General features: G+C 37.3%; 1 protein-coding gene across 20 annotated transcripts in view; it reads left to right on the top strand.

Annotated features, from left to right (window-relative positions):
- Window positions 1-13,618, top strand: part of GPHN (gephyrin) — a 736,147-nt gene that overhangs the window by 662,266 nt on the left and 60,263 nt on the right. For all 20 annotated transcript variants that reach the window (XM_050797033.1, XM_050797030.1, XM_050797026.1 and 17 more), the window contains 3 exons: window positions 2,854-2,973; window positions 4,526-4,584; window positions 5,685-5,838. In XM_050797033.1, coding sequence (XP_050652990.1) covers window positions 2,854-2,973; window positions 4,526-4,584; window positions 5,685-5,838 — 333 coding nt within the window. The remainder of the gene's footprint in view (window positions 1-2,853; window positions 2,974-4,525; window positions 4,585-5,684; window positions 5,839-13,618) is intronic.

Genomic DNA, 13,618 nt, shown 5'->3' with positions numbered 1-13,618 from the left:
GTGGCACTAGGCTCAAAAATGGTGCTTGGAGTGACTGTGGAGCCAGGATCCAAAGCTCAGGGTCTTGTGAATCCATTGTAGCACCTGGTTCTTGGGGTTCAGGTTCATTCTCTGTGGCAGAGTTGGGTGTAGGTTACCCAAAGAACCAAGATTTATGACTCTGAGGCACCCCCTAGCAGCTCGGACCCAGGTGCCCTGGTTGTACCTGTGATTTTATACCTAATGGGTAGGGTGTAGTACTGACCAAACTCCAAAGAGAAAGGTTTTGGCCAGGGGAGCAGGGTATGGCCGCAGCTCAGGAACCAGAGCCAGTAGGGCTCAGCAGCAGCTCTGGTCACAGTGGATAAGGTACTGTGTAGTAGTGACTCTAGACCCCTGGATGGCGGGGCTACACAGATCCTTGCCTCAGACTCTGAGGCCAGGTGCAGCAGCAGCAGACACCTTAGAATGGCAGAGCACAGCTGTGGTTCGATCACCAGGGGGACAAGGATCAACACAGAAATGACTCAACTCCCCAGAGAGAGAGGTATCTCAGCAGCTCAGACTCTAAGGGGCTATTGTCTAGCTCCAGAGAAGCAGGGTACTAGAGTTATTTGACCTGTAGGTCAGAGTATCTTGGCTCAATCAGCACTGTTTCCCTAGAATATGAGCGACTACATCAGCTCAGCCTGGGATGCATAGGTGCTCAGCTTGGCAAAGTATGTGCCACACACTTTCTAAGCCTTGCCGTAACAGAGCAATATGTCTGGAAAAAGGATGATTAAAGATTAGAAACTATCTCCAATGTCTGGATGGAGTTAAGGGAAACCAACAAAGGAATCTGCAGCACCCAGGAGCTAGCAACCATGAGATTTCCTTACCACCTCTTAGTCTGAAGGAGCAAAGAAAGATGACGGTACCTGAACCTGGGAAGATTCATAGCTATGGGAGAGGACTGCCCAACAGCAGCTGTTGCCCTCAGTAGTAGAGATGCCCAAACTATCACCAAACTGCAGCCCAGGAGGAAAAGAGCAAGGGGAATGAAAACTCTACTTCTCTGTCTCCCTTCTACCCTCTAATATCTTACTGACCCCTCCCTTTGGCTGAGTCTCACCAGACGCCAAAGTGATGGGAACCTGTTTAAAATAGTCCATAGAGGTCAGCTTCTGGACTACAGCACAGAGTAGAGAATGATGATGTGATCTGGAGAGGCAAACAGAAAATGAAACAAATCTTTGTCTTTGTAAGGCTTATATTCTAGAATATATAATGTACTTAACATTGTACCTAGCATAGATTGTGGGTTCAATAAATATTAGTTATTGGTAGTATTGCTTGCAGTAATAATATTATGGAGAGAAGATTTTTAAGACTTTTCTAATAAATTTCCTATTTTACTTTGATTATACTTTCAGTAGTAGGGTATTTTTTTTTCTTAACCATTCCCTAAGGGGTGTGTGTGTATATGTGTGGTTTATTTTACTTTATCTTATTTTGGTTGTTAAAATAACAATGACAAAACATACACACACATATAACATTAAATATACCATCTTGACGGTTTTTAAGCTTATAGTTTTGTAGTGGTAAATATATTCACAGTGTAGGGACTTAAGATTTTAAATAGAGTCATGAGTCACTTAACGAAGATATATTCTGAGAAATATGTTGTTGGGCAATTTTCTTGTTGTCCAACTATCATAGAGTGTACTTACACAAACCTGGATGGTTTAGCCCACTACACACCTAGTCTACGTGGTATAACCTATTGCTCCTAGGCTACATACCTGCACAGCATATTACTGTACTGAATACTGTATGCAATTATAATGGTAAGTATTTGTTTACCAAAACAAAAAGTACAGTAAAAAATACGGTAATCTTATGGGACCACCATCATATATGCAGTCCAACATTGAGCAAACTATCCTTATGCAGCACATGACTATACTTATGAGGCAGACATCTTTAGAAAGTAATCTTTTGGCAGGGGGGGATTAATATTGTCTCAGGATTTTTTCTTAGGGGGAATTTGAAGCATTCCTTTTCCAAACTTCAGTCTAAATCGTTGCCCCTGACAAGTGACTTTCAGATCACTTGTCTATCCGATCAAATCTATGAGATGAATCTTACAGAAAAATGCTTTTCCCCGTGTTGTAAGAAGTTAGCAGGGAAGGTTCTATCTCTTATACCATCAATATGAGAGCATAGACAATGAAAATCTTGTTTTTCATTTTCAAAAGTAATGTTTAACCTAGGTCATTACAGACACTGGAATCGTTTTTAAAGATTTGGTTATATTTGCTCAACTTCTATTATTAATTGATAAGTGAGAATATGTTTTAGAATATTTTCATGTTTTAGAATATTTTCAAAGGCAGTACTTAAAATATTTCTGGCTTGCCTTTATTTAACCAAAAAGTTTAGTTAATAAAGTACTGCATTTCTCAAACATCAGAACTTCAGTAATTTACGAAGGTGATTTTTTTGTAATTGTTATTCATAATGTATGTCCTAGCAATTTTTTCACTTACAGACTCTCAAATCACTTTGCATATATTAGGAAAATGTACATTATTTGAGAGGCAAAAGTGGCAAATGTAAATGGCAGTTCTTCAAAAGTAAAGCAGAGCACCAAGAAAGACACCTAACAGTTATTACCTTAAAGTACATATAAAATCAGCTTAAATGAACCTAAAGCCTCTTCAGTGTGAGTGCACCTGTTTGTGGGTAACTTTTATTACATGGCCCAAAATGAATAAGACTGTAAGACTTTCTTTTATTTTTTTAATATTAAAAAAATTAACATCCTCTGCAGACTTTTCCTTTGCAGCAGCAAAGTACATCAACTGTCTTTTTCATGTTTATTTCCAGCCAACTCAGACAGTAATGCCAGGACAAGTCATGCGGGTTACAACAGGTGCTCCAATACCCTGCGGTGCTGATGCAGTAGTACAAGTGGAAGATACTGAACTTATCAGGGAATCAGATGATGTACGTCATCACCAACTCTTACTGCGCTGTTGTTCCTATGGCAGTATTATGTCACAACCATTTTCTGCAATGTTTGTGAGATTAACCCAGTTTTTTGGGTTGTTTTGTTTTGTTTTTGCTTATGGTGGTATCTTATATTGTCATATATGAGTCTCCAGTAAATAAGAAATTTCCTTAAGCTTGAAAATCTATTGTTACAGGAGGGGTTTCTGTGATCATTTCTGTTATAGCAGAATTTGAACCATATTTGACCCAAGCAGTTTCACATGCAAACAAGGAAAGAAAGTACCTCAAGAAAGAAAAACAGAGATATTAATGGTTGAGATACCTTCCAGAGCAGAGATATTAATGGTTGACATACCTTCCAGCTGAAAATTTTGCCACTGAGACTAGCTTCTGATAAAATGTCAAGGAGTTCATGAAATCAGAATTCACTAGAGAAGCATTTAACAAAGAGCACTTGGGCAAGTTATTGAATATTACACTAAGCCAAGCACTTGAACCAAATGACCCTTTCACCTCTGGTTTTCTGTAAGTCCGGAAAAAGTTGTGCCACCAAATGACAGCCTGCAAATATTAAGTGTATGTCAGTTCTCCCTCCATTACCTCAAGTAAAAGATGCTGGAATCTAAGCAAGCCTTTATCTCACTGAAAATAGTGGCAGGTTATTGAAACCAGAGTATAATCCAGTAATAAAAGTAGAATAGATTCAACTGAGGTTTTAATAATCAGCTATGTTTCTTGTTTTGTGAAGAAAGTAAAGTATATTGTAAAGCTGAGGTTGAAAATAAACATATATTCTCCCAAGCTGAGTACATAGTAAAATTGGCCATGCCAAGAGACAGACACTTTCCTTGATCTGGAGATTTTCTTTCTAATCACCTTTCCATATGTAAGGTTTATAAAATTCAACTCTTGGCAAACAGGCCACATTGCCTGCTGTTAAAACTGCCTAAGCAGATTTATTGGCATCAGGGAAGCCAGCAGAGCACTGAATTCCAGAACACATGCATCCACAGACTCTGCCAGATGATAAGACACAGTTCCAATGTCACAATATTATTCACAGCCCATAAATGTAAAATTGATTATTGCAATTAATGTACAGAAATCTACTACCAGGCAAACTATAAGTCCTTTACTGAAATTTCTGTAAGTATTTGGTAACCTTGGCATGGTATTGATCCCATGATTCATGGGAAAAGAAGAAAGCTATTACCTCCATGCACATTCACTTTATTAGGGTAGCTATATATATATATATATATGTGTGTGTGTGTGTGTGTGTGTATATAAATTTATAATGTATTATAAACAAGATTTAATATTTGAATTGGTACATTTTAATTTTTTTATTTATTGCCACCAAACCTTCTAATTTTTCAGGAACCTGTGTTAGAAATTCAGTGTTTTCAAAGGGTGTAGCAAATAATTGTCTTTTTCTCTATATTTGTATATATCCTGGGCCTATCTGATGGTAAAAGTATCAGAGTAGCTAAATTCTACTGCTCAGAAATTCTGTTTGAAATTACATGACCTGCTCTTATTATAGGGCACTGAAGAACTTGAAGTGCGAATTTTGGTGCAAGCTCGGCCAGGCCAAGATATCAGGTAACTTCAAAACACATAGAATATATAACCTACTTTTGTTTCTATATGATCATTTACTCAGGAAACCCTGGCTACTATAAATCTGCAGCCATGTCAATTAGCCATTAATTTTCAGGGCTTTAACAAAAAGCAAAATGAATGTTATGAATTCTGTATCACATATCTGCCCTGCCTACTTTTTAATGAAGATAGTAAAGGCAAGTTAGTCAAAAGCAAGATGAGAAAGAGGTAAAATCATGAGCCTACATATTCTACAGTTAATTCTACTCCTAGATAATCCAGAATTACCCAATCCCATTCCTAAATAATCTGGAATTTGGTATTAACTCAGATAATACCAGAATTGGGTATTTACACAGTTAACTGATAGCATATGCTCTAGTGACTACCAATAATAATGGAATAATCTGCTCCTCCTTATATGCAAAGATGAAGCTATTTGCTATAATAAATAGTGCATATACTTTAAATTATTTTTCTTACAATGGAATATGTTTACCCTGATTCCATTAATACTAATTTGCTGAACATCCCTTTGTAACGAAGCTACACTTCTCCCATCCCAATGGCAGCACACCAAGGTGAATGTACCTCGGTAGCCACAGATCAGGACCAACCTAAGTGGTCCAAATGGAAATTATCTCTATAACTGTAACCTCATTAGCATTAATCTCCTTGCCACAAAGCTAGCCAGCTGTGGACCTCGTATTAATGCCACTAGATATTTTCATACGAATTCTTGCCTTATCAAAGAAAGTTTACAATTGGTATTTTTACTATAATGTAACACAAAACAATTTGTAAAGTAATTTTCTTCACAGGTACTCAGGAAAAAAAAATTTTCAAATATGAAGTAACATATTTTTCTTTAGCAGTAATATATTTAAATCCTATTTCTGTTTTCTGTTGTGTGATTTAACTTTTAAAATTAAAAAAGCATAGGATTTTTAGAATCCCTTCATTTCATTATTTTCCTACTACTTTATTTCTTAACTTTTTTATCCTCTTGAATGTCCTTTTTTTTGACACGAAAGTTTCCCTCTGAGTTGAGAAAACGTTGTTCTTAATCACACTGCTTATGGTTCTGCTTTGACTTTCAGACCCATCGGCCATGACATTAAAAGAGGGGAATGTGTTTTGGCCAAAGGAACCCACATGGGCCCCTCAGAGATTGGTCTTCTGGCAACTGTAGGTGTCACAGAGGTTGAAGTTAATAAGTTTCCAGTGGTTGCAGTCATGTCAACAGGGAATGAGGTATTAAAAGTAAAAATGGAGGGAGTGGGGAGCGGGCCTGTAAGATAAAGGTATTTCTGACATCTGTTCTGTGTTGTAAATAGAATGTTGTAGATTATAGATCATACCAGTGGGTCCACATTCTTACAACAGGGAAACAATAAATTGGCCTAAGGATAGTTTCAAGTTCAGAATATGAGAACAAGGAAGAACTAGTAAAAATTATGTATTATGAAATGTTCTCTTCTATTAGAATGAAATATTATAACCAATGGCGTTTCCACAAAGTCAGTACACATAAGCAAAGAATTTTAGCTGCTAGCTATAGATATTAAACTATGCAAACTCAGTACTTTTTCTGTTTAGACAATGAATTGTGCCCAGCCTGCTGCTGAAATGATGGGCCACTTCTGTGTGGGAAGTATCAATGAATCAGGACATCATGGCTAGTACTTCTTACGAAAAGTTCCATTTGATCTTTAATCACCAAGAGGGATTTGATAATCAGGGTTGTTTTTTTTTTCTCTCTCCCTAAAGATAGCATCTCAAGTGGCATGATATTTAGAATGGGTCAAAACATCATTTCATTCCTGATTTAGAAAAGAGAATTTAGTTCATCTCTTTCTGAGAACTATTAAAAAACTTCCCATTGCCTGTTTTGCTTAGGTTGTGCAAAACTTCAGTCAGAAGCTCTAAGGTCAAATAGAGAATACTAAAATGTGAATCTGCTGGAAACTCAAAACCTTTTAAAAGAATCAGAAACTATTGAGATTTTTAAAAGTATTAATAATTCCTTTGACGTTACTATTAAAGACAAGATTAACGGGATTTTTTTTTAATCTCTTTGTTCTGAAAATAAACTCATCATTTTTAATTTCTTGAAGTCTTGGAAATGAAAATTTTCAAAGGTCTTTTTATGACCTTATAGTCCTTTTGGTTAAAGCAAAAGAATAGACTCTTTTATTTTGCGAATGGATAGCTAAATCAACATTCCAGATGTGCTTACTTCCCAGTATATATGCACTAGTCATTTCCAAAAACTATTGATTGACAGAAAACAAACATTCTTTTCAATTTGATCTACACAGTAATGATTTTAATATCCTTAGGACCAAATAACACTATATATAGCATCAGAAATAAATTTTTATTAAACTGGGTGACTCAATGAACTATTCTTTTTTATGATTTACTTAACATGCTTTGTGCATCAAGTAAGTTCACGGAGTTTGAGAAAGCTAAACAGCAGCACTCTCAGGGACCAGGCATGGTGGCTTATACCTGTAATTCCAGCATTTAGGGAGGCTGAAGCAGGGGGATCAATTGAGGCTAAGAGTTCAAAACCAGCCTGGGCAACATAGTGGGACCCTGCCTCTACTAAAAAATTAAAAATAGCTATGCTTGGTAGCACATGCCTATAGTCCTAGCTACTGGGGAGGCTGAGGTGGGAGGATTACTTGAGCCCAGGAATTCAAGGCTGCAGTGAGCTACGATGGCACCACTGCACTTTAGCCTAGGTGACAGAGTGAGACCCTATCACAAAATAAAGTAAAATAAGAATTAACACACTCATAAATAACTATTTAGTTAATAGGAAACTCTGTTTAAGCGATATTGCTTATATTTCTCTCTCATGCTTTTGTAGGTCTGGACTCAGCCTCTCAATTATTCACAGAGTATATTGTTAGTGTTTTGTTTAAGCTACCTTTTACACTCAGTTAAAACTAATTACTGGAAGTAGGCTAAGGTAATGGGATGAAAATAGAGATGGTATTATATCATGAAATCTAGGGAAGAATTTGTAGTCTTAGTTCCCTGCCCCCATAGAGCGTATTATTCTTGAAGAAGCTTTGACTAATTCTACATGACTCATTCCCCTACTTTAACAGGGCTGCTATACTAAACTATACCACAGTTTTCCAAGAGAATAATGCTTCTAAATTATATAATCTTGGGTTCCATATAGCTCAACATTCCTCCCTTTCTCTTATTCAAGTTAGTTTTTATTATGACTCTGTGATCATATAATTTAGTTTTGTTCAGCAGATAATTGGGTACCTCTGTGCCAGGCACTTTACTGGAAATTGGTGATAAAAGAGATAAAGCATATTATCTCTCCTGAAGGCTTGAAATTCTCAGATACCCAGAGAACAATAGCAAAAAAATATTATCTATTTTCAGAAAGGGCAAAAGAAATTGCACTTAATGTGGCAAGGCCATAATTTACCCAGTCACAGTACAAACTTCCTTAAGTATTGGTTTTAGTTTCCAAAACCAATAGCTGGGCATGATTGCTCACGCCTGTAATCCCAGCACTTTGGGAGGCTGAGGCAGGAGGATCGCTTGAGGTCAGGAGTTTGAGACCAGACTGACCAACATGGCAAAACCCTGTCTGTACTAAAAATACAAAAAAATTAGCTGGGTGTGATGGCACATGCCTGTAGTGACAACTGCTTGGGAGGCTGAGGCAGGAGAATTGCTTGATCCCGGGAGGCGGAGGTTGCAGTGAGCTGAGATCGCACCACTGCACTCTAGTCTAGGCAACAGAGAGAGACTCCATCTCAAAAAAAAAAAAAAAAAAGATATATATGGTTTCACATATGTCCACTTCTTGAATTTCATGTGACATATTGGTAAGCAGGACAGTTGCCTTGGCAACCCAAAGAATGCCATACAAGATATCTATGTATACTCTTTAAAACCTACCCGGTATTTTGTTAACTGTATGAGCTTGTTAAGGACCAGCAAATTATTTCAAAATTGGGGATATAGAGTTATCAACTATAGCTAACATGGAATAGCTGATTTCGATACTTGTTGATTTCAACAAACTGTGCATATTAAAATTTAGATATGCAACCTGTGGTGGCTCATGCCTGTAATCCCAGCAATTTGGGAGGCTGAGATGGGTAGATCACTTGAGGCTAGGAGTTTGAGACCAGCCTGAGCAACATGGCAAAACCCTAACTCTACAAAAAAATACAAAAATTAGCCAGGCATGATGCTATGCCCCTGTAGTCTCTGCTACTCAGGAGGCTGAGGCAAAGGTTACAGTGAGCAATGACCATTCCACTGCACTACACCTGGGAAACAGAGTGATACCTTGAAAAAAAAAAAAATTAAAAAAAAAACAAAGAGAGAAAGAGAGAGGGAGAGGGAGAGAAGGAAGGAAGGGAGGGAGGGAGGGAGGGAAGAAGAAGGGAAGGAGGGGAGGGGAGGGAAAGGAAGGGAAGGGAGAGAAAAGAAAAGAAACAAGGAAAGGAAGGGAGGGGAGGGGAGGGCAGGGCAGGGCAGAGCTGCTTAGGAGATGGGTGCACCAAAATCTCACTAATCACTGCTGAAGAAATTATTCATGTAACCAGATACCACCTGTTCCCCAAAAACCTATTGAATTAAAAATTTTAAAAAGACAGGAAAAGAAAACTCATTCAGAATCCAAAAAAGAAAGAAAGAAAGAAAAAGAGTCTTGCCATTTTGCCCAGGCTGGCCTTAAACTCCTAAGCTCAAGCGATCCTCCCACCTCAGCTTCCCAAGTAGCTGAGACTACAGGCTTATGCTACCATAGCCACTTCACAGGACAGTTTTTAAGCCAAAATTATTAAACCAATCAAATCTGTCCATAGTCAGCTTAATGGAAATATTATAGTAATTATTTTCTAATACAATTTGTAAAACTCTGTATTTCTAAACCAAATTCTTAAAGACTCCTTAAATTATGTTTAAAAGCTCTAAATGTTTCTCTTCCCTTCTTATCTTGTAACCTAGTAAGCCAAGCAGTTAGCTTAACTATCAGTTAAACATTTTTTTCCCCAGAGTTTTGTTAAAAGCTATTTGGAACAGGAACATGCTTCATGAGAGCTCATTGACTTTTCTCCCTCTTTTTCTGTTAGACCTATTTATCTGAACTATCTGGGTGTGTCCATAATAACCAGAATTGTGTTTTGATCAGTTAATAAATTAAGTTTTCTAGAAGACAGAGAAAGAAACTGAGATGATTACCACAAATATGTAGAGAATTACTGACCACTATAAAAGTCTAATCATCTTCTCTTTGCAAAGAGTGGGAAAGCCTTAAAAGCAAGCAAACCCATTTCAATACGTGAGAAAGAAAGGAAGTCATTACAACCAGTTCGAATAGTGTCTTAGGCCCTTGATGATTCCATCAAGACTATAGCATTAATAAAGTCTCTAAAAATACTTTATAGTGAATAATCATAGTCATATCAAAAGTACTTCAAAATGACCACTGCAATTCCAAGTTGTCTTTGATGAAATTATACTTTTTAGAAAGATAAATATGTGAAAGAGAAAACAGAAGCCAGAGTTATGCCTGGAGATAGTGCAAGTTTATTATTAAATGAACCCATGAATTCATTAGCTACTGGTCATTCAGAAGGGAAAAATAGCACTTAAATATTGTATCTAAAGTCCTCAACAGTAAAGGTTGAACCCCTGACAGCTAACCCTAAAACCCAACAAGCTAGAATGGGTAGAGAGGAAATCTTTCCCAAAGCCAGTTTCTCATAGACAAAACAAAACTAAGAAAAGTTCTCATAGGCACACAACAATGTGGCCAATTGACAGATAGGATGGCCAGTTTCAAATCTTTACTAAGAAAAAAATTAATATAAATCCAATCATAACCAAACAATTCTGGAAACCTTATACTTATAACAAAATATCAGCTATCCTTGGGAGTTCAACAAAAAAAAGGATCAGACCTCAAAACAAGGGCTGGAGTTAATCTAAGCATCATAGACAAGGAATCCCCCCAACAAAAAGGCAGAAGAGACCTCACTGAAATACAGTATAACCAATAATATAACTGGTGGCAAGGGCTCCCGCCTAAGTCTTGGTAGGATTTTCATAATACCAAAATCCTAATAGAAAGACCACCTGAGAAACTTGTTGATCATACAAAATGGTTATATTAAAGTTTCTGAGGAAAAGAAAACATCACCTTGACAATGCTGGAGAGGGAAAAATAATTTTTCCTCAACCCTATGAGTTCTTACCTGGGACCTCTATAAAAGATAGATGTTTTTTTCTTAACAAGAAAAAAACAGAAGTTAGTTAACATGTATACCTCATGTATATATGGGAGATACCCAACGGAAAATTAGTAACTCCTAAAGTGTTGGCTGAGAAGTCTGGCTTAAATAGCATCTTCAGCAAAGAACGATACATTCTTAGAGAAGTGATGAGACAAAAGAAAAGGACCTTGAGTCTCTAGGGCCGGCAATCTGTGGGAAGGCAAATATATGGGAAACTAATGATAGATTAAAGGCTAGTTAATAAAGTTTGATCTATAAATTCCTCTGGCGCCATTTGCAGGCTGATAAGTGTCCAAAGATTTATCCCTCCTGCCGGGCGCGGTGGCTCACGCCTGTAATCCCAGCACTTTGGGAGGCCGAGGCAGGCAGATCACCCGAGGTCAGGAGTTCAAGACCAGCCTGGCCAACATGGCAAACCCCCATCTCTACTAAAAATGCAAAAATTAGCCAGGCATGGTAGTGTGTGCATGTAGTCCCAGATACACAGGAAGCTGTGGTAGGAGGATCGCTAGAACCCAGGGGGCGAAGGTTGCAATGAGCTGAGATTGCACCACTGCACTCCAGCCTGTGCAACAGAATAAGACTCCATCTCAAAAAAAAAAGTGGGAAGATAGTGGCACCATTGATAATACCAAAAATGGGAAATTGAAGTTGGTGACTTGATATGGAGATGATGGGTTATGTTTTGTTTTACCTTGTATTTTTTTCTATTGAAACTATAATAAATTTCAGACATCATTCCCAAGATGACTGGAAGTATAACAGAAAATAAGATTCAGTTTTAAAAGGAAAAATTGTGAGTTTATTCTAGTATATTTAGCCTTATACTCTGTCATTTAATTCTGTATTGTTGTCTTTGAAATTATTTAAAATGCACTGTAAATCCCACACCCTCATGTAACTAGCTATTTTTTCATTTTGTCAGTTTTACAGACAAATAACTGGTTCTCCAGTGACCTCTAATTTTCCATTATTTCTGGAACTGTTTGCAGCAAAATAACAGAGAGGAACATAAATAGCAAAGAAAACACCCTGATAACAGAGGAATCTTATTTACTTGGTGGTCAGCACCCTGCTTTGAAAAAAAAAAGACATAATCACACAGTTTTCTTTCTAAAGCAACTGGTTTGATTAATGGAGTTAAAGAGCTGCAAGCCTTGCCCCTTATAAAATTATAATCACTTTAATAACTGTGTGTTAATTAAGATCAGAAAATTAATCTATGTTAGCATTGCAATAGCAATTTTCCAAGCACTGCCAGTGAGTAAGAATGAAAGTGAGTTACAATGTCACATGGCATCTGATTAAGTAAAATTAGTACAGTATTCAAAGGGAAGACTCCCTGGTGACACTGAATAAGATGGTCAGAGTTTTCCTCTAGCCTATTGTAAGGGGACAGTTGGTTGCAAAGCTACTACTTTTCCAATATAAAGTCAAAAATCTGGCCACGTAGTATCACTAATGAGTCTGAAGGAAGATTGGGGCTTGTGGTTATTGTCTGGGAGAATTCATATATTAAGCTCTGGTGTTGGCCATATTAGTAGCTATAACATCTTAAATGTGCAGGCTTGCCTTTAACCTCCTAAAATAATAGTCCAGGTTTTCTCACTTCAAATAAGTACTTTTTTTACTTTATAATTTCTGAAATCAAAGCATATCTTAAAACTTGTACATAAATTGTTGTAAGAATGTGTCTGTGTGTGTTAAGAACCCACTACTCTTAGGTATTTTATAATCTAATAGTCTGTGTTCACATTATAAACTGATTTCATCTGTACTAGCATCTAGGGGTAACAATATGAGAACAATTGGGAGGAAAGTAGGTGATCTTTTGACATCATATGTCATCAAGAAAGGAAAGAGAATCACATTTATTGTACATTTATCTGCATAAACTGAATGTTCATTATCTCACTCCTAACAATTACCTTGCAAGGTAGTTATTATTACTATATTTTATAAATTAGAAAATTGGCCGGGCGCGGTGGCTCAAGCCTGTAATCCCAGCACTTTGGGAGGCCGAGACGGGCGGATCACGAGGTCGGGAGATCGAGACCATCCTGGCTAACACGGTGAAACCCCGTCTCTACTAAAAAAATACAAAAAACTAGCTGGGCGCGGTGGCGGGCGCCTGTAGTCCCAGCTACTCGGGAGGCTGAGGCAGGAGAATGGTGTGAACCCGGGAGGCGGAGCTTGCAGTGAGCTGAGATCCGGCCACTGCACCCCAGCCTGGGCGGCAGAGCAAGACTCCGTCTCAAAAAAATAAATAAATAAATAAATAAATAAATAAGAAAATTAAGACAAAGAATTTTGTCAACTTGAATTTGAACCCTATAGGAATCCAAAGCTCTTCCTACTATACAATCTGACTACCTCATTGGAACATCCTAAGATATAATAAGCTTCTTTAATTTTCTTCATAGACATAGTAGATATTAAATCTCTGAAGGTTAATTCAGTTCAGAATAATGGAATTGTACATACATGTAGCTAAGTATTACTTAAGTTTGCTAGTATCAGAGACAAAACATGTCTTCTGTCCTTCACATAAGCCTAACTTCTTTGATACTGTTGACCCCACTTCAGAAAAGAGACCAAAAAGTTTGAAAGAAAAGATAAACTATTATTCTGTTCAGACTTAAGGATATCACGTCACACAATCTGTACCTCAAATATTCCCAATGAAAGATAAATTGGAAAATAATATTGGGAGAAAAAAAGGTAATTGTTTTATTTAGTTTGGCCAG

This window comes from Macaca thibetana, chromosome 7 (genome assembly GCF_024542745.1).
Source record: "Macaca thibetana thibetana isolate TM-01 chromosome 7, ASM2454274v1, whole genome shotgun sequence".
NCBI classification, from domain to species: domain Eukaryota; kingdom Metazoa; phylum Chordata; class Mammalia; order Primates; family Cercopithecidae; genus Macaca; species Macaca thibetana.
Note: the sequence above shows the minus strand (reverse complement) of the source record. Positions and strands in the feature narration are given on the sequence as shown.